General features: G+C 40.3%; 1 protein-coding gene across 3 annotated transcripts; it reads right to left on the reverse strand.

Annotated features, from left to right (window-relative positions):
- Positions 1 to 772: 772 nt before the first annotated feature.
- CASP2 (caspase 2) lies at positions 773 to 20137 on the reverse strand. Of its 3 annotated transcripts, XM_032098833.1 has the most exons (12): positions 19800 to 19886; positions 19108 to 19291; positions 18059 to 18174; positions 14167 to 14334; positions 12597 to 12672; positions 11147 to 11241; positions 9578 to 9754; positions 8327 to 8455; positions 7816 to 7906; positions 3492 to 3641; positions 3298 to 3407; positions 773 to 2704 (listed from the first exon to the last, which is right to left on the reverse strand). In XM_032098833.1, the coding sequence occupies exons 2-12, from the start codon at positions 19130 to 19132 to the stop codon at positions 2570 to 2572; spliced, it is 1272 nt and encodes a 423-aa protein (XP_031954724.1). In that variant the 5' UTR covers positions 19133 to 19291; positions 19800 to 19886; the 3' UTR covers positions 773 to 2569. The 3 variants fall into 3 exon arrangements, 2 of the variants coding, with proteins under 2 accessions (XP_031954724.1, XP_031954723.1); XM_032098832.1 differs by lacking the exons at positions 18059 to 18174; positions 19108 to 19291 and having other exon boundaries at positions 19800 to 20125; XR_004238138.1 differs by lacking the exons at positions 773 to 2704; positions 18059 to 18174; positions 19108 to 19291 and adding an exon at positions 7640 to 7701 and having other exon boundaries at positions 19800 to 20137.
- Positions 20138 to 20790: the final 653 nt, after the last annotated feature.

Consider the following 20790-nt stretch of genomic DNA (forward strand, 5'->3'; position numbering starts at 1 on the left):
AAACCAATATACTCTTTCACTAAAAAGCGATCTCAGAAGACAGGAAACAACTCTTCGAGGTGTCACAGATGAAACAGGGTAAAGGGCAACCTCTAGTGGATCTGGATACTGGGGATTATTTTGACAACTAACAAGAACACAGCTTTTACCTTCTTATTTCACACTAACTCACTTTCTCCCAGGTGCATTGCTTTGATCTCAGCTTCCCTGCCCAGCAGTAAAATCATGGCTCATTTCTGAAGGTGGAACAGAAAGTTCTGTTGGTTCTATGGTATACAGCTGCTCCCAGTTACAAGTCTTGGGCATTATGCATCAAGCCTCCAAGCATTCCCTGGCATTTCTTCCCATGCAGCTCTCTGAGCCCCTGGACCTTCCTCCACTTCCAGAATCTTTCTGACAGCTGGTATTTTCACTTTCTTCTTCCTTCCAAGACTCCTTTTTTCCAGAAACCCTTCATTTTGACATCAACTTTTCTTTCAAAAACACCAAGCCCAAAATTTTCCTAATGTAAATATTTCACGTGCTGAAGCACAACATCAGCCTCCCACTTGATGGTTCTGTCTCTTATCTCTTTATTAATTTATCAGTCTTTGTTTGGCCCAGGTGTTATCAAAATTTACAAGCAGCTCATAGTGGTTGCAGCTATAAGTAGAGGCTTAGAGTTCAAAAGCCCCTCTGGGATGTGCTACCTCAAGAAATTACACAAAATTCTCTTTATATAGAACCTCCATTTCTGCAAAGGTCTAACTCTCCAAATGGAAGACACTTCACCTATTAATCAAACAAAAATTCTTTATTTTGACACCTCAAGGCAGTCAAATACAAGTATACAAAAAGATATACAAAAGTGGCAGTGATCATGCAACTTGATGCAATCCTACAGAAATTTAATCCATCACAATGGACTGCTTCATCAATAAACCTATCTGTAAACTATTGCACCATTTCATAGAGGGAGCACTCAGGAAGACAGTGTTTATACTCCAGGGAGGTACAGGAGCCCCCAGACTGGTATATTAGACTTCAGAGTAAGGCACCAATTGGCAAGTATGATTCTTGTTCTGCTCATCACATTGTGTGTAGGATAAATGCAAGATACATGTTAATGCTGCACCTTTGTCAGCTGGAAGAAACACAGCCTTCATTTTCTAGGCAGAATAATATAAAGAGCACATGCCTAGTTTTCCAGCCTCCCTCCATATCCCTTTGTGCTTCCTATACATAATTCTGTCCTGAAAAATGTATTTTAAGAGCCTACTTACATTAAAAAAAAGCCAGGAACTATGCTAACTTAATGCTACAAAATGGAGAAGATGGAGACTGAAGTGAGCAGCCTGTAGTCCATATGTAATCCAGTATCTCAGGATTTAGGCTCTACCACAAAAAGAGAACAATGCCCATCTCCCATGTCACATCAAGTGGGAGTAACTGCAGTTGGGACACAGCAAGACACAAATTACAGCACGAAGAGACTGTGCAGGAAATTTCCAAAAGAAGTGATTGATTATGCTTTTAAATTATCGTGGCTAAGGAAAGAAAACTCACAGAACAAGTTAATAATGTAAAACTCTTCCCTCTCATTTAAAAGGGAAAAACACTGCAGTGATAAATAATCCAAGCACCATGCTTAGACTGTAAAGAGCTGCCTTGAATATTTTTGTTAATTAAAAAGACAGAAGATTCTTTTGTACAAGGCCATAGAGTTTCAGGGCTTCAGTTGTACAGTGCAATTTATAAACTCCTGAGAAGTTGGTGGACTGAATAGACTGAATGTCTATTGTGACATAGAAGTACTACAGCAAACAAATTCCTCAAAAGGAATATTCCATGCAGTTGCTCGCTCTTGGGACTAAGGGGAGTTAATCTAGAGTTTCTAGATTCAAAACTATTTCTGGGGCAGTTTATGCAGGCATATTTGTCTGGGTCTCTATATGTTTTGCTGATAATCTGGGATGTCTTGTAGTTCTCTTGGTAACTTGGCTATAGAAGCAATGTAGAAAAATAGACTTTTAAGTGATCAAAATGGAAGGTGTTGAGTACTGAGAACAATAACATTCCATTTTAGAGAAGAGGGGATTCTCCTTCACAAGGGAGCCCTTTTCTAATGTGCACAGGAGTCGACTGTCCTGTATGAAGAACCATGCAGAAAGTATTTAAAATTTTAAAAGTACAAGCATAAGATAAGTAGCATCTTTTGAATGATTTTCCTTAAGAAAGGCTTAACTTAGAAATTGTACAAGTAGTCCATTTCCATTTTCACATTCACTTTGTTTACAAATGTCCTTATGTCTCCTTCCAAAGGATGTTCCCATGTCTTTCCAGTTCCGATGCTGATCCTCTTTCCATCAATTTCTATACAAACAGAGTTAATTGGGATATTAGAATTTTAAACCCTGAACTGAGTCAGATTACAAGGAGAGTTGCCAGTTTATTTTAGAAAAAGACATAAAGAATTAGACTGGCATTCCTTGCTTGCACATCTGATGTCACAGCTCATGAGAGTGAAAACAGATATCCACAGTCAAAGTTCAGCTTTGGCAGTATCTCTCTTCAAACAGAGCTGGCAAGGTTATTTTCCTGGTAGATAGCCAGGAAACAGGTAAAGGTCCCGACAGAGTGTGCTACAATATTCTGACATTTCCTTGCAGCGGTGAAATTCTGTGCCTGGGGCATAACCTTCTCGTTGCTTGATTTGCCTATTCACCTAGATGTGAGATTAAAAAAAACAATTAAAATAACTGGAAGGATTAGAAGGACAGAAGGAAGAAAAATGTAATTTCTTTCTGTACTCACAGATTATTCTATTTAATGCATTAAGTAGTCCCCTAACTATAAGAAGGATCAAGAACTAGGCTGCAGTTCCACAGCAGCTCAAGCTGCCGTGGTCACACCACGTTTTTCACTCCTTCCTCCATTTTCTCAATCTTTACCTTATATGACTACTGGTGCTTTTGCAGCTGTGTGGTGTGAATGTTCAGGGAATGAATTCACCTGAAAAAAAAGCTATTTCTATAGAAGAAAAGTGATTCTTGGCGAGCAATATTAACTCTTCTTGCAAGTTCACCATGTGACTGCACAAATGAAACAGAAGGAGTCAAAGAAACAGCATCTTTACTTGGGTTAAACTGCTATGCAACTGTATATAAATAAATAAGAATGGGGAAAATTATAATTTTGCTACAAACAAGGCAAGAACAAGTGCTTTAATAGGACTAGATTAATCCTAGTATTTTGAAGCAATGGAAGGCCCTTCAAAAACCAAGTAGAAGTGGGAGAGTAAATGCACTTGTGCTTTACCTTCACCAGCATGTCAGCCACGTGAGTGTGTCGGGAGTCCTCGGCAAACACCGAGGTGAGAGCCTCGACGTACCAGGACCCGCGCTTGGTGTTTCGCATGGCCGCAGTGCCTGGAGAGAGAGACTACCATGAACACTTTTGGGGGACACAGACACATAAAACCTCCTTATGCCCAAACAATTAGGGCCCAGTACCTTTCAGACAAGCGTATCCACAGATCATATCCGAGCATGTTGGCAGACGCAGCTTCAGACTTTCTTCCTTGTTCGCATCGCTCTCCTCACAGCCAGGGGAATCTGACCATCCTTTGCCATCTCTTTGGTCCACTCCTCGGTCCAACTCATCTGGGGTGGCAATAAACAAGGAGAGGGAGAAGAGGAGAAGAAATTATCCTGAATTACTGGATTTAGCTTTCCTGTACTTCCTTAGTTGACACTTTACTGTGCCATAAATCAAGTCTCTCCTGATGGGAGAGAATTTGCTGAAAGTCCTTGCAAGGAGTTTGAGAGATAAACTGAGACGTCTCTTTTAGTTTCAATGCTTCCAGAGTCTTATCAGAGGAACAGAGCCACTAGCATGACCCAGGTACAGAATAGAAGGAGGAAAAGTAGGAGTGAGACCAATTACCAACATTTACATGGCCTTTTAAAGAGATTTTAACCAACAGTTACTAAAAACGTACATTATTTTCACTTTCCTACCAATTATTCAGAAACACGACTAGGAATTGCGGAATTCTCTATCCAATCATCCCAAACCACTTTTACTGCAGAATATGGAGCAGTAGAAGAAGGAGAAGAAGGTCCAGAGAACAACAACAATCCTCCATTTTTATATTTTTTACTCTTATCTATTTACTACAAAGAGAAACCTAAAACCACTAAATTTTTCACCCTGTGACAATCTTACATAGTAGTCTATCACCTAATTCACACCACTGTATTTTCTAGTTCTTGTCTGACTATTGGTAATTTTTTCCAAGGTTGGAGGTTAAAACAGTGTTGTTCAGGGGGGTAAGAACCCTTAAAAACAGGCAGAGAAATATTCTCAGCACTCTGGGTTCCTACACTTAGTTTTGGGCTCTGGTCAGTGACGCCACAACTACCATCAAGCAGAAAGTTTTTGCACTAACTTTACACTTTTTCAGCTGTTTTAAACTCATCTGAAAGTTCTTCTGCACAAACTAACGCAGATACCAACAACTGCTCCACCTGCTTAACCTAACTTGACTTGGTTTGCATGCTGATTTCTGCTCCCACCCCTTCCTGTGCAGACCGTGGGATAACCACGAAAGCAGGGAAGTTTCTGGTAGTTCTCCACCATTCATGGAAGGATTTGATGCCTAGCCATGAAGTTTTTATTTTCCACTCATAACTACCTTAGAAATATCCAGAAATGTCTAGAGCACTTTGCAATGATAACTATCTATTTACCACAGAACTCAAACAAGGGCTGTAATTTTGGTTGCTAAGGTCTATGTCCAAGACAACTAGAAAACATGGACCAACTATCTCATCTAGTTCTAAAACCTGATTACAATACTGCTTGTTTCAATTAAAAGCATAAATTGTACAGCAGAAAAATGCAAAATAATCTGACCCCAAACATGAGAGAGAACTTTAGTCCATGGAGATTAGTTTAAAACCTGAAGAGCATTTAATGCCCTCTCCAGGATTCATTAGCATGTATTATGCAAGTGTTAATATTCTCAATTGGTTTTCTACATGATGCAGAGTTTCCATTATAATCTCGACTAATTGCTTAGTGGTGGTAACTTTGATAGTCCAGCTGTGTTGCAAGAAAATTCAAATTACATTTTATAGATTTTTTCATATAATTTTGCCTTTTTGTTTTCTTTTGCTCTAAGATGAGAATCTATTTTTCTCCTTACTTCCTAACAGCACAATCAGAGTCTAGTGTTAGGATGCTTAAGTGTCCACTTCAGAGACCTTCCTCTTAAGATGTTTCTCAATTTTTGTTGCTAGCTCATGCCCTAATAATACATTTGGATTTCTAACCCTTTAACAGGCAGTGGCACAGATGGCATCTCATAATTATGCTCAGAAAGTGGTCAGTTCATAAGTCAGCAACATTGCTCTTTTCCTCCAAAAAGAAAACAGCACTTGGAGGGGTGTGATTGTCTGAAACAGCCTAGAATTAAAGTCTCCATAGCTCAAAATTTCCTGATAGCTTCCATTAAGTTTCTTTCTCATCTCTTTAAGGTAGCAATGCAAATTTTTTTCATTTTTAACCACACTTTTTTCACGTCTTTTATCCTTTAATCCTTCCGGTTCTCTATGTTTTAAAAAATTTAGTGTACCGTTCACTGTGCACTTTATTTCAGAAAAGACTCAGGTAATTTTACTGTCAAGCTCTATTATTCACACTGTCATCATCCCATTATGTATAAAGTCAAAACTATTTTGATTAAAGCTTCAGAATTACACATCTTCCTCATACATTTGTCTTCAAACACCACTCCAATCCACTTAACTAAAATGTGTAAAGCACTAACCCTTTGCATACTTAACTACTAACATACTCCTAATTTATAGAACCACTGCCAGCGATTGAGCTAGTCTGTTTCAATTGTATTGAAGCTCCCAGATAGCTGTTTTGCCAATTGATTTAAACAACTGCTAACTAGCCATTTGTCATTACTTAGCCCAGTTTTTCACTCTTTTGGATCTACTACATTGAAGCTGCTTAGTATCTGTGTTTAAAGTATCATTTCATGCCACACTGAAACTTTTCTCATTGTTTTCTGTTGCCACAGGTTTTTGATCCATGACTGTAGGTGGACTACTTCACTTCCTTAGTAGACTCCTGCCAAAAGTTCTCTGGAAATTAAGACTGTACCAACATTTCTTTATCTACATTTTTAAAATGTGTCATTAATAGAAGATAGAGCATGCCTACTACGTAAGGTTAGGAAAGAAGAATAATTTATGCATTTCTCATCTTGTTTCAACTAGTTCCAGCTAACTTGCATGGCACAGATAGATTGACTACTATTTCAATGGCGACAATACAGTCTTTTGAATACTGTTTAAAGAATACACATTTTTGTTGACAGTTCAATTACTCTGTAACTGGCTCTCCCCTCCAACTATTAATCAAGGTTAAAAGAAGTTAGACAATGCAGAGTTTTGCCTTGTTTGATTTTTTTTTTTAACTGAGATTTTCCTTTCAGTTTTTAAAGTACCTCAATCCTTTGTCTATTGCAATATCCTAGTTCTAAAGCATCGTGCATAGCAAGCTTTACCACTCTTCCTTAACTGCAACTTTTTGGGGAATACAAAAGCCAAGCTTGATTCTTTCGTCTTAACACACTCATTATGGTAACACTACAGTCAAATAAACCTAATTACCTAATGAGGTCAGCTGACAATTCTGGCTTATTACACTTATTTCTGCACTGAGTTTGCACGCTCATGTTTGTTCAAGAGTGTCTAAATGTTCATTCACATAAGGAAAGCAATCAGATTCAATTCATATTGTAAGCATGCATGTTACAGTGTTCCCAAATGCTTAGAAGGACCAAGTATTTCTGATCGCTGAAATACTTCATGTAGACTTTGGGCTTTTCCCTGAACTGGGATTAAACAAGAGTCTCTAGAGGACAAACTATAAAGCTTGCTAAAACTGAGAAAGAAGGGAGACAACTGCGAGGAACAAGGGAAAAGCAGGGGGGAAAGCATACACACTAGAAAAACTTCTCCATCACAAGGGAAAAATGAAACTATAAGACAGCTTCACTTTGGAATATCAGCAATTTCACAGAGTCCAAACACTTGAGGGAAAAATGTGGTCATTAGCACATCTGAAAGGTAGTTAGTTACAAATGTGTTTGTTTAGTTACAAAAGGAAGGAAAAGGAATAGCAGAGTTGAAAAAAAAAAGTACATAAAGCACAGAAAAAGAACAAGGCTGTAAGAAACATGAAAAGAGTTCTGTACAACAGCATGTAAGAATTCAACAACAGCATGTGGAAAAGGGTGCAAGGAAAGGTCATTTTGAGGTTGAAAACAGGCTAAGGTAAAGGAAAAAGACAAAACCCCAAAAATAATTGGAACCAACTCAGAGAGCTCAAGAGACAACCACAAGAGACACAACACATCGAGGACCAAGAGAAAGACAGGACCTCAGCAAGACTCCAGTGCTAGTGCACTGCTCCATGCTGTGCTGCAATTTGTGCACCATGTGCCCCACTCCCCCTACTGCAGGCACAGCACGAGGAAGCCCCCAGGTATGAGTGGGATATGACGGAGCTTGATGTCACTAAGGTGCTCTGGGGTCTGCAAGTCAATGCACACACCTCATGCAGAGCTAAAGACACTTACAGAGCAACAGATGCAGTGGCAGCAGCAGGGCAGAGGGAGGTGAATATGGGTCCCACTTACACCTGAGAGAAGCAAAGAGGAGAGTTGACAGCAAGTTGAATGTGAGGGTGTGCATGTGTGCAAAATGAGCCTTAATGGCATGCCAAGTACATGGCTTTTAGAGTTCGGGCACTCACCTCCCCGGCAGGCCTGAATAAAGAACATTTTGGGCTTATTCTGGAGATTTGGGCAGTTTGCATTATCAAAGAGCCGGAAAGCCTCCTGCAACTGAGAGAAGAAAGAAGAGAAATTTCTTTATTGTAGCCTTCTGTAAGCCAAACCCAGTCTCACCTTGCTTCCCTGTATTTTGGTTATTATCCCACCAGTCTTGGTATTTTCTCCTTTATCTGCAAACTCAGTGTGTGACAAACACATCCCTTTCTCCATCCTCTCCCCAGGTTCCTACTTGCTTGGGTTCATGCACTCTACACCTAGTATCTATACAGAGAGATAACTTCCCCTACTTGCCATTTTTCATCTTCCAGACCTCTCACAGACAGCCCCTTGCCCTTTTCTTCTCTCCAGCCCTTATTTTTTTTAATTTTAAAAAACGTGAATCCTCAGCCTTCCATCACTTTTTTTTTTTTTTGAACACTGTTACTTTCCTAGAGATAACCTAAAACAACAGGTCAGGACTCAGCAATATACCTCTAGTAGTCTGCCATCACTGCCATAAACTCCACCCTCCACACCATGGGAAAGCAGAGCTATAATGCAAGAATCCACATCTCGATGATCTCGCAGCTTGGAGAATCTCTCCAATGCATTCTGCATCTCCTAAACCGGGGGGGGGGAAAAAAAAAAAAAAGTTCAATGCTTTCTAGACTTCCACAGGGAAAGTGAATCAATATTCTAGGAAAAACACAAATGGCCCTCCTGTTATAAAGAAAACCCCTACATACATCAAATGTACATAGAAAAGATGTGTTCTGGAAAAAAAAAGGCAAAGTATTCTTGCTCTTTTATGCAGCATTCAGTCTGAAGTATAACACTGTGAAGCAGGAATCACTTAGGCCAGCAGGGGAAACCAAGTGATATTTTGAAGAGGTTTTACACTGACACTGGAGTCTGGCTGGGATATTTGAGCAACTTAACAGATACATACTCTGGGACTTGAGGCATTCAGACACTAGTGGTCAATTAAAAATTTAAACTGGAAAACTTTAGGAACTCTGACAACATGGCAGATGCAAAAGTTTTATATCAATGTTGCAAAAGCTCTGTTCTTGAATAAAAGACTCTTTAACAGGTCCTGTATCACTTAGATTCATAGGGATTTAAAAAGACTAAGATCAAATGGTGCTGGAGAAGGCAGCAACTGCATTCCTATGGAGAGTGGCTTGATTAAGTTAGTCATGGAACACAACCAATTTTCCTAAGTGAAGCACAACCACTGTTTTTAGCAAAGACTGGAAGAGTAGAACTGAACTGCACAAATAGTGGAAGACTGATAATTACGTACTGGCAACTGACTTCATCACAGGATGTTTTCATAGGACATGAAAACATCATAATTGCAAAGACTACATCAAATATTTGCAAAGTTTAACTTTTAGGAGAATATTACTCTAGATAGACTTTTCCAATGTTAACTGGAGACTTTATTCATTTGTGTTTTCAACACACATGCCAAGAGCGGTCTCAAAATTCTTGACCCTTGCACTAGAGTCCAACTAGAGTAGTACCTCTTCTAGTCCTTTGTGATACTACTTTCCATTGGAAGAGCTCAGCCTTCCAAGCTTTCTCATGTTGATCAGTAGGAGAGGAGACATCATCCCATTCCCAAGCGATAATTCACATCTTCAAAGCTTAGCTACATACCAAAGGGAACCTCTTAAGACAATTATGAAACAAACTCTCATCCACACCAGTTGTGAAATACTGGGATCACCCCCTTACCTGTGCAGTTTGATCACGAAGAACAGTGACTCGATAGCCGAGCTGCTTGAAAAGCATCTCCAGGGAGGCACAGTCCACATCTCCCCCTGCGCGATATTCCAGGTCCTTCTCGCTGCTGAAACAGACATTGCTGAGGATAAGTGCTAAGCCTCGGGGCTCTGATGTCAGCTTGTATGCCTGAAAAGTAGATTAAATATGGGTAAATTTAGACTACACAAGGAAATAATGGCGTGTTAGAACAGGACAGCAGTCATTCCACACCAACTTGATACTCCTGTGCTTGCCAGCCCCCACAACTGACAATCCTACAGTACTATTACTAATAGGTTAGACTGGCTTGCCTTATTCTTCATTTTAAAAGAAACACAGCTTATCCATTTCAAACTGTGAATTAGGTATCGCTAAATTTTTTCCCTTTCCCACCCTCACCCCAGCAGGGCCCCATATATCTGGGTCACCCCCATCAAAGGACAACACCATGTTGCTGTTGGGAGCAGACAGATGTAAAATAGCAGTGAGTGTAATTGTAACAGCAGGCGACTGTCAGTCATTGATCTTTAAAATTGTGCAACTGGCAAAAAAGGTTAACAGGAAAAGAACTAATTTAAGAGGGGTGTCTTCAAATTAAGTTCCCTCTCTGTCCCTACCACTCTAACAACAACAAATCAATAGTAATTCACTTACTAACACTCCTGTAAATTGGAAGTAAAATTTAATACCAAAGGACAATATCAAATAAGGTGTATCCATGCACAGATGCAAAAGGAGCCTAGTCAAGCTCACACTGGCACTGCTAATTAATCAGGTCACCCCAACAGACAGTTTCAAAAAAACCCACAACAACAACAAAAAACCCCCAAAAACGCAAACCCAACCCAAACAAAAACCAACACACAAACAAAAACTCTGTTTTGCTATACACAGAGCCTCTGACATTGTGTAACCCTAATGAAGTGTTTACCCCACAACACAAACTTAACTTTTCCTTAAGCCTACCCCACCACAATCTACGCCTTACAGACAGAATAAGCAAAAAGTAATTAGATTACACACATTACTTCAAGCACTGCAGCAGAAGATTAGAAATTCACATTGCTCTACCCAGCCTAGAATCCTGACCAGGTTCTTAAGCCTAAGGACTCTTGGGTAGAGATGGCAATTAGCCCAACTTATGAGTTGAAAACACAGTTCTACTATCTTACAGTCATTTACAGGGTTTGTCATCTTACAGAAGATGAGGACACAGTCAAATAAATTTGAGGCAATAATACTGACAGCTCACAGAGAGCAATAAAACAGAAGTCATTTCACAAAGCTATTCATGATCAAAGAAACACAGGCAGAGATTTGTACAGTTACAGAACTTCTCAGGATTTCTTGACACTTGTAAATGAGAACCACATCAAATAGAGCACGACTGGTAACACCTTTCAGTTACACAAATAGCACAACCCTGATCTGCATTCCAATTAAGCCTTTCAACTCAATTTTAAGTGGCACACGTTTAGCTGATAGATCCAAACATCTCACATCTCTCACATCTTAACACTTTCTCTGCCAACAACTTACCAAGTGCTGATGATTGTGATAAAATTCAGGAGTGCAATACTTCACTGGAGGAATTGAGGGACCATCTCCGTTATCCAAAGAATGTTCCATTGGTTCTGTGCAAAACCGAATACATCAATAATAATAAAAAATTCCAGACTCTGCATTAAGGTAGTAACTTGCAAATTCTGAACTATATTATCTTATGCATATTTCATACCTCTAAAAATTTTGTTTGATCAGGGACTACTGACACAAAATGAAACACAGAAGAGAAAAAAAACTACTGTAAAGGTATACTTATTTATTTTATTTTAACTGGCAGCTTTTATTTTTGCTTGTATGTGGGTTATCCTTATCTAAGGCCTAGTCTAGAGTATGAAAACAGAATTCTCAACTAATATTAGATCCTTGTGCTTTCTGCTGTTTTGCACAGTATGTTCTTACTTCCAGAGTTTGGCTGACAAAATGCTGCTAAAAAATTTCAAACAGAATAATTCTTTCCTTTCATAAAAGGCCTCCCATGCTGAACACATGCATAAGTGATCAAACGAGACAATTCTAACTTTCATGAAGTGCAAAGCCCTCTTCTTTTTTTATCTGCTTCTGAACACTTTCCTCTGGATAACAGCAGATGAGGGGAACGATAATCAACTATTTGCCATTTGCAGACAAACACTCACTCCTCTGTACCGAAGGAACTGAGCTAATGACATTCACGATCTCTTCTGAAATCCTCTTTCAGCCTTTTGAGGCATGGCTCTCCTGGTTGGAGGAACATATGCTCTAAAAAAATCAAAACAACCCAACCTAAAACCCTTGCAAATAAATAAAAAGTTTACAAAAATTAGACACTTGTTCTTCAACACCAGAGAGAGCTCCTAGTAACCAGCATACAGATAAACCTGTGGAAAAAGTACTCCAGGCATTACCAGAGGCAACATAGAAAGTACCAAGGAGATTCATTCCAACAACTCGTTATTAGACCAGTCCCCTGGTCTAAGTCACAAATGCATGCTAATGAAAAGCTGATTTGCTGCACCTAACAGAAGCTACAGAAAACCAAGTTGGACCCACATAACACATATAAGGCTTTAAACTAATGTTTTAAGAAGGAAGTCTAAGTTAAGGAACGCCGCCTAAAGTGAGTACCTTATCAGAGTTGTAGCTCAATGAAATTCTATTGCAAATCTTACAGAAAATCTTTGCAAAATGTAGGATTTTACTGACACGTACTGTTTTAAGCAACAAAGTGTCCCATAAGAATAAACGAAGCTGACAAGAAACTGTTTTGGTTGTCTCTTCCCATATGCTATAAATTACCCTCTTTGATCATAATATAGTCAGTTTACTGTCAGGTTTGTATGCCTGGGATGAGCAAAGTGGTGGCAAGCTTATTTCTAGAATTGAAGTAACAGGGCATCAAGAAATTGAAAGGAGCCAACCAGGTAGGAAATCATGTGCAACTCACCAAGCCAACGGGGTCTCTTTGAATTACAGGACTCACTGGCAGAGTATGGAAGATCTGACTCGTGACAGTGCTCAAGCTACAAGACATCAATAAATCCATGAAAAGGAGTAGCAGAGAATAGCTATGTTTTTTCTCTGTAGTACAAAGCTGAAGGTATCATGAAGGAAAAGATATATGCATTTATATACACATAAAAATGGTTGAAATATAAGATTATGGTTCACATCCAAAATAAACATCATGACAAGACAGCAGCAGCACTTTCTCACAATGCAAAACCCCTTCTTTGCTCATCTCTTCTTCTACCCAAATCCTCAGTTTAGAATCTTTACACTGGGGTCATCCTAGCCTCCTTGGTTTTACAAAAAACTTGATTTGTCTGGTGATTCCTATATTTTTGTTTGCTGTCAAGATTTCATAGTTTGTATAATACAGCAAAATCGAAAACAAAATTAAAAGCGTAGGCTAATAAATTTTACATTTTAATACAGGAACATCTGTTCAAAAGTATTTGTTCTCCCTTCCTTTGCATAAAATATGTTTACTGAGAGTTTCCATCCTTGCCAATGCACTAAGAACCTTTGCAACATTCTTCCTTTAGTACAACACTAACAACTACATATAGTGAAAAGGTGAAAAAAAATAACAAAAGAAAAATAAAAGTATTTGTTTCCTTAAGAGTCTACTCAGACAACCACTGAATATTAAACCAAAAAAATTCAGAGAAAAAAATACACTCTTTTCAGGTTTTGGATTATTGATTACACACCCATTAAGAACACGCTGGATGCAAGAACATTACAGGAACCTTGTACAGTTCAACAAAAAGAAATGCAAAGTCCTGTGCCTGGGGAGGATCACTCCAAAGTACCAATACATCCTGGGGGCCACCCAGCTGGGAAGTGGCTTGGCAGAAAAGGAGTTGGTGTTGCCAAGTCAAACAGGAGCCAGCAATGTATCCCTGGCACAAAAGCAAATGGTACCCTGGGCTGCATTAGGAGGAGCAATGCCAGCAAAAGAGATGAAGGGAGGAGTTCCCCCCTCATGGGGAACTTATCATATGAGCGCCTGGAGAAAGGGTGCAAAGAGGACAGAGCCAGGCTCTTTTCAGTGGTGCCCAGTGACAGACCCAGAAGCCATGGGGACAAACAGAGACACAGGAGGCGCCCTCTGAACATCAGGAAACGCTTTTTTATTGTGAGGGTGCCTGAGCACTGGAAGAGGTTGCCCAGAGAAGTTGCAGTCTCCATCCTTGCAGATATTCAGAAACTGCCTGGATGTGACCCTGGAAGCCTACTGAAGGTAATACTTGAGCAGAGAAGTTAGAAGAGATGACCTCCAGAGGTACCTTCCAGACTCTACCACCTTGTGATTCTTTATGAAAATTCTATTCTTCCCAAGTTTCTTCCTCTCCGTTTTTACTAAGGCTACTGCAAGTTTCAACTTGCAACAAAAACCCATTCTATCCTTTGTAAACAATTGGGCTTTTCCCATTTGATAAAGATCCTTTTGTGCCCAAACCCAATTTGAAATGCAAGCCACCCATCTTATTTTTTTAAAACTGTTGTACCCTTGCAATCTCATGGCTCAGGTTGGACATTGTCTTCAGGATCATTGCCTCCAGATGCTGCTGTTGGGTTTCTCGCAGAGCTTCACAGAAGGCTGAGAAGGCATTAGGACCTCTCTTGGGTAGCAAATTGAGGAATTCCACATTTCGGTCAAAGCTCCCAGACTTGGCCTGAACCCAGAGGAAAAAAACCAAAATCCATACTCAAGTTAACACCCAACATAATTAACTTTCAATGAATCACCTGCACAACTATTTTTTTTTAATTTCAGAAAAACATTCCACCACTACGCTTAGCTGTGCTAGATCCTTTATTATACTCTTCCTAGTTGATTTCATTCACACTCCTCTGTTCCTATTTGCCTAAGAGTATATGACAACACAACAAACCAACAATTCATACATGACCACACACAGTAATACACCGTATTTGCTCTAAAATTTTACTTCCAGTTACCGTTGCAATAGTATGTACTTCTCCTCACTGAGTGTACAAAGTCAAAAACATACTTCCACTACTATCCAATAATTTATGGCCTCATGCAGATAGTCAAATTCTCCAAAAAACATGAAGTAAAATTCTTACTATACTCAGTCAATTTCAGAATGGTATTTCGTACATACAGACTAATACTTAGACCAATGAAGCATTATATGCTAGTATATGTGGAAAAGTAACCATCAAAAAATGAAATTCATGTGTTTGCAAAACATTGCCAAGAAGCTCTAACTGTGAGAATATCAACGGGTATTTGCCAACAAAATATGTAATTTATACAATAACACCCTTCCCTGTGAAATCTAAACCACACCAAGAATCGCATACCAAAATACTGGGTATCAGAAATAAATTTTGTTTTTTTTTCATTCATCCCATATTTTTTTAATTATTGCTTAGATTTGAGATCTCTCCTTTTGGTGGACAATTGAGAATAGCTGACGAGTTTTACAGAATTAAGGCCTAACAATACAGCAATCACAGGAAAATCAGAAAAAAAAAAAAAGAAGCTTTGAGGTAGATGTGTAAATCCTCTGCTACAGAAGATATCACATCATCTGGCTTCATTCATAAAAATTATCAAGCTCAGTGTTAAAAGGAGTTTGGTTTTGCCCCAACACATTGTTTGGGGGATATTGCAAAATCTTGTTGATCCAATGTTTATGAACAAATTTACAGTTTCAGATCTATATTCATTCATGACTGACTAAAAGCATTTTATTTTTTTATCAACAGTATTCCTTGACTTCAGTGTTCTGTCCTTTCCCTTATTTATCAAACGTCTTTCTATAAATTGGCCTTGATTCGCTCCAGTAAACAAGCCACTTTCTTTCATAAATGCCCTCTTTCCCTTAATAGTGTAAGTACCTTTTCCTATTCCCAAAGGATCCTGAATTTTCAGAGTACTGTTGACTAAAAGTCCCTATAATGATGTCTTAGTTGTGTATTCCCAGAAGTATAAAGGTGGCTTTCTCCTGGTAACACTGCAACACTAATCCATCAAAAATAACGAGCTCCTATATTTGTATCTTGCTGTAAGCTAAGTTTTATTGTAACTAATAAAGTAACTGAGACTTGATTTCCAAAGTATCTAATGAATTTTTTTTCCTTTCTAGGAGACCTGCAGCTGTTTTGAGACAAGCTAAAGGTCATTCATCTTCTTCACAGTCTATGACTCTAAGCCATAAATGATAGTTACGAACACAGGCTCTGCTTCTTGAGGTGAGCTTAAGTTTTATTGAAAAGCCAAGAAATTTCCATAATGTTCATATTCTGCACTTTGTATGTACAGCAGTCAGCTTTTGGCTGACTTCTTCCTCAGTGCTTCCTTAAATACTCAAAGGGCTGTTACCTCCTGATATGACTTCCTCTTCAACACCACATTTAGGTTACACTAAATAATGTTCAGCAAACATTCAGAAGTAAAACTTTTATAGGACACATTTCTTTCATTTTATTTTCCAATACATCCTTAATTTATTTCTTTCCCCTCACAGATGGGTTTGATAACCTGCATAACAGAAACTAGCTGTAAATAAACTCCGAATTCCTGCCAATTCCATATTAGTCTTATTGAGCCTGAACATACCTGCAGAATCTGTGGAAAAAGCATATATAATTGACAAACATCCTAATCAAATTTGTGTCACTTGTCAAAACCAGTGATCCCTTCATTTCTGTCTAGTGATCAACAGGGCATTTAAATCTCTGTATCTATACAATCTCAGTCTTTTATTACAGTACAGAGTATTCAACCTGTTTAAAAAGCAGGAAAGCTCTTGCTACCATATTTGCAGTTTTAGAAGTCCACCCCAGAGCTCTGGAAAAACATCTGATGCTCTGACAAGAAGCTATTTATGCAAGTAGATTTTGAAGCTTGCCTTAAAAACAGCTGTTTCCCGTGTCCCACTTTATTTCCACCATAACATTCCCCTGTGTTTGAAACCCCCCTCTTCTGCGTTTTCATCTACAGAATTATAACATCATTTTCACTACAAAGGAAACAAAATTTTTTTCTTTACTCTTTATTGAAAGTATATACAGTGGAAAAAAAAACCACACACGGTTTAGTATCTTTCTGAATGACCCAATTTAAATTCAATCCTGTCAGATCCTACTATCTTGCCACATTTCAGACATCAAAGGAACCTGCTTCTACTTAATAATTCCTCTCCAAGGTACATCTATAACCCCTTTACTTATCTTCATATTCCTTGTGAGCTCCTCATCCAGTTCAACCACCTTTGTCTTCAGTGGCTCTTCCTGCAACATGCTCCCTCTCTCATATTTTTCTTACTTATGGTAAAGTTTCAGTACTAGTTTGACATCTCACACTTGGAAAAAATGTCATGCCTCATCTCCCTGAGCTCCTTGATTTATTACACTTCCCTTGGATTACAGAAGTTTATTTAAGTGCTCTATTTCCAGAACCATTTTCTTCTTTTGTTTAGCTCAAATCAAGCCAACAGGACCAGTGTAACTGTTGTGTTTTTAAGAAAAGACGATTTAGAACATAACTATTTATCCAGATCTTGATTTCCTGACTTACTGGAGGAGCAGGAGCATAAATATATAGAACCAGTCAGTTATTACATCCAGGAGAATCTATTCTCTTTCATCAGACAATGGCATTTGGCTCCTCCTGTTTCCATTAAGGTACCTGATGATCAGCATCACAATACATTTTCAGTAACAGGCTATTTAACAGCACTTCCGAGACCTGTGCTCACATTTGCCAGAGACAGGAAGAGTATTAAAAATTCACAGACCTACTCGAGGAAAATGAAAGATAAGACAAAGTGTTTTCCACACAAGTCATTTTTTTAAATGCACTTTACTTTTTCTCCATTGCACCGTTATGACTATCCAGTAAATGCTCCATTCATTTCTATCCTTCTAGTACAATGCATACTTTGCAGTTCCAGCTGTGAATGCTTTCCTTCTACCTCTGCCATGTTTCTATTTTTGTTGCAATTTCCAGATCAATACCCTGCAACAGTAGTTCAAGTCACTCTGTTCTCTTGCCCAGGCTGCTACTGCTATTTATACACATTTAATCTCTTAGTTATGAGTGTTTATTGTATTAGGCATAATTTTTCCACTAAGTTATTACTCTTTACCTGACTTATCCGTCATAACACCTTTCGTCTTACTGACAATCCATTACTAAGTATTGTTGCATTCCCTTTTACTCAATTACATCTGTAGGGGAAGATTCCTTTAGGCTTCTTCCCTTCGGTCTCAGTTTAATACTTTTTAACTACAACAGCATCTTGCTGAGAAGAGTATTTTCTCTGGCACTACTTTGAAAGGATTTTTTTCCCCCCTTTTCTTCCCTTCCCCCTGTTCCCCCTTGAGTGACAAACTGCAGGCCATCAAAAGAACACCCCTACTCACCATCCACACTTCAGCAATGCTGTTGCTTAACCCTTGTGGGCTGCTACGCACCAGATGCTCAGTTGCTTCCTCCCCAAGTGGAATAGTGGGGAGAATCCAAAGAACAGAAGTGAAAGCTGAGACAGAGGTGGTTTAATAGGTAAAGCAAAAGCCACACACACAAAGCAAAACAAAGAATTCATCCACTTCCTGTTGGCAGACAGGTGTTCAGCCATTCCAAGGACAGTGGGGCTCCATCACTCACAATGGTGACTTAGAATCACAGAATATTCTGAGTGGAAAGGGACCCACAAGGATCGAGTCTTACTGTTAAGTGAATGGCCCATACAGGGATCAAACCCAAGACCTTGGCATCATTAGCACCATGCTCTGACACTCAGTTTGCCCCTTCCTTCTTCTTCCCCTAGCTTTACATGCTGACCATGACACCAAATGGAGTGGGATATCCCTTGGGTCAGCTGTCTTGGATGTCCCCTCCCACATTCTTGTGCACCTCCAGCATTGCTGGTGGGCGGGGGTGAGAGGAAAAGGCCTTGGCTCTGGGTCAGCACTGCTCAGCAATAAGTAAAACACCTCTACATTAACAAGACTGTTTCCAGCACAAATCCAAGATATAGCCCCCACACCAGCAGCTATGAAGAAATTAACTACTCCAGCCCAAACCAGTACAAGAAGTCCTTGATTCAGCCTCCGGCTTGCACTGCTTCACTGTATCTTTATTCTCTTCCACTAGGGGTTGGAGCTATTTCAGGTGAGACTGCCTGGAGCTCCCACAATTCAGCACTGATATCCTTGACAGGCCCCATGAGGCATCTAATATTACCTTTGTTGCTGAGTCAAAGTATGCAAAGTGATTCACATTATCTTTGACAATGACTCAAAATTAATCAGGAAGTTATTTATTCATTGCTATCAAAACCTTATCAGTCTCAGGTTTACACTTTCTACACGTGCTCAGAAAATAGTTCATAATCCTATTTTTCAGCATCTATTCTTATCATGAGACCATGAACTTTGCTAGGGGACTAAGACCTCCCTCAGTTCCTTACTTGAGCTGTGAGATGCACTTGACATGCAGCTTCAGCCACTTCCTTTCCAGTCTGCTTTCTTTGAAGACCTGCATGTCCATCCTGCACAGTGTTCTGTGCATTACCATCCCTCTGGGAGAAATCCCAAGCTATTTCCCATGACTTCTCTCCATAGAATCCACTGCACAAGGTAAGCAACACAAGCCTACAAACAAATAGCATTTGTTATCTGACAGTGAGCCTTGAACCCTGCAAGGCACTTCACACAATTTACAAAAACATATATGAAACACGAATTCTTTATATGGAGGATGCCACAACAAAGTGGTATATAACATATTCATTTACTTATTTTCACAGTATTTTTTGGGGAAACAGAGCTTATTCCCGTTTCTATGTGTGAAAAAAAAAATAAGATAAGCACAAAATGACAACAAAGGACTGGAAGGTACCACCCGACCCGCAAAGCGCAGCCTGCGGCACCTGCACACCAGAACGCAGGGAATCTTAGAGGAAATGCACTTTTTCTTTCTACAAAAGCACCTTACAGTTCTCCTGCACGCTGCTACCAAACTCCTGCAGGTCCTCTGAATGCAATCACACTGAAATATGCAGGTAGCACACAGGTGAGTTTATTCCATGCTGCCACTGCAAGGAACGACACCGAGCTCAGCCAGAAATAAAGCTCACGGCGCAGGCGACAACCCGCGTACCTGTATCATTTCCACCATCTCCGTGGTGATGATATCCTTCTCCACCATGTGCTCCACCAGCACATTCAACACCAATTGCTTGGCCAGCATCACCCGGTTCTTCTTGAGCGCTTCCTGGTGGCACCGCTGCATGCCGCACGCCGCCAGCATCCTGGGAGGAGCGGGGAACACCAGCGGCGAGCGCCGCGGCAAAGACCCTGCCGTGCCCCCTCCCGACTTTTGGCTCGGGAGGAACGGGCGCGACCCCGCGGGCCGCGGCCGCCGCTTGACGACGGGCGGAAAGAAAGCCCGTCCCGCCTTTTCCCGGCGGCCCCCGCCATTCAAACCGCTTCCCGCCGTCACGTGACCGCCGCTGGAGCGGGAGCGCTTTCCCGCCTCTTCCTGCCCGCGCTCGAGCTCGGGCTGGGGCGCGGCCCCTCCGGGGTGCGGCGGGGCGGAGCCGGGGCAGTGGTCGGGCCTGCCGGGAGGATTAGCGGAGGCGCTGCTTCCCTTGGAAACGTACCGGCTCTGAGTTTGGTTTTTTTTTTTCCTTCCCTAGTTTAGTTTCTTTACCTATGCTGACACGGGTTTCTGCGGAAATCAGCTGCCATCAGAAGCGATAACGTGCTGTAATGAAGAGGGAGGGAGAGAGGGAGCACACGGGATGTGCAGAGAAATACGAAGGGAAATACATAAGGAAAATCAAGTGAGCATCCTAGCAAAAGCAGATTCACAGCTCTCATTACAGAATCACAGAATCAATTGGAAAAATCAGTTGGAAAAGACCTCTGGGATCACCAAGTCCAAGCTTACGGACGCCACCATGTCACTTAGACCATAGCACTGAGTGCCACGTCCAGTCTTTCCTTAAACACCTCCAGGAAGGGTTACTTCACCACCTCCCTGGGCAGCCCATTCCGATGCTTGACAACCCTTCTGTGAAGAAATTCCTCCTGAAACCCAGCCTGAACCTTCCCTGGCACAGCTTGAGGCCAATTCCTTTGGTCCTGTC

Source organism: Corvus moneduloides, chromosome 2, assembly GCF_009650955.1.
Source record: "Corvus moneduloides isolate bCorMon1 chromosome 2, bCorMon1.pri, whole genome shotgun sequence".
NCBI classification, from domain to species: Eukaryota; Metazoa; Chordata; class Aves; order Passeriformes; family Corvidae; genus Corvus; species Corvus moneduloides.

What these genes read in the sequence shown, in the direction of transcription:
- CASP2 (XM_032098832.1), bottom strand. Translation starts at nt 19,949, where the DNA reads ATGCTGGCGGCGTGCGGCATGCAGCGGTGCCACCAGGAAGCGCTCAAG. An exon ending in ATCACAATCATCAGCACTTG is followed by an intron (nt 9,755 to 11,146) that starts GTAAGTTGTTGG and finishes TCTACTTTTCAG; the next exon opens with GCATACAAGCTGACATCAGA. An exon ending in TGGCTGACATGCTGGTGAAG is followed by an intron (nt 2,705 to 3,297) that starts GTAAAGCACAAG and finishes TCTCACATCTAG; the next exon opens with GTGAATAGGCAAATCAAGCA.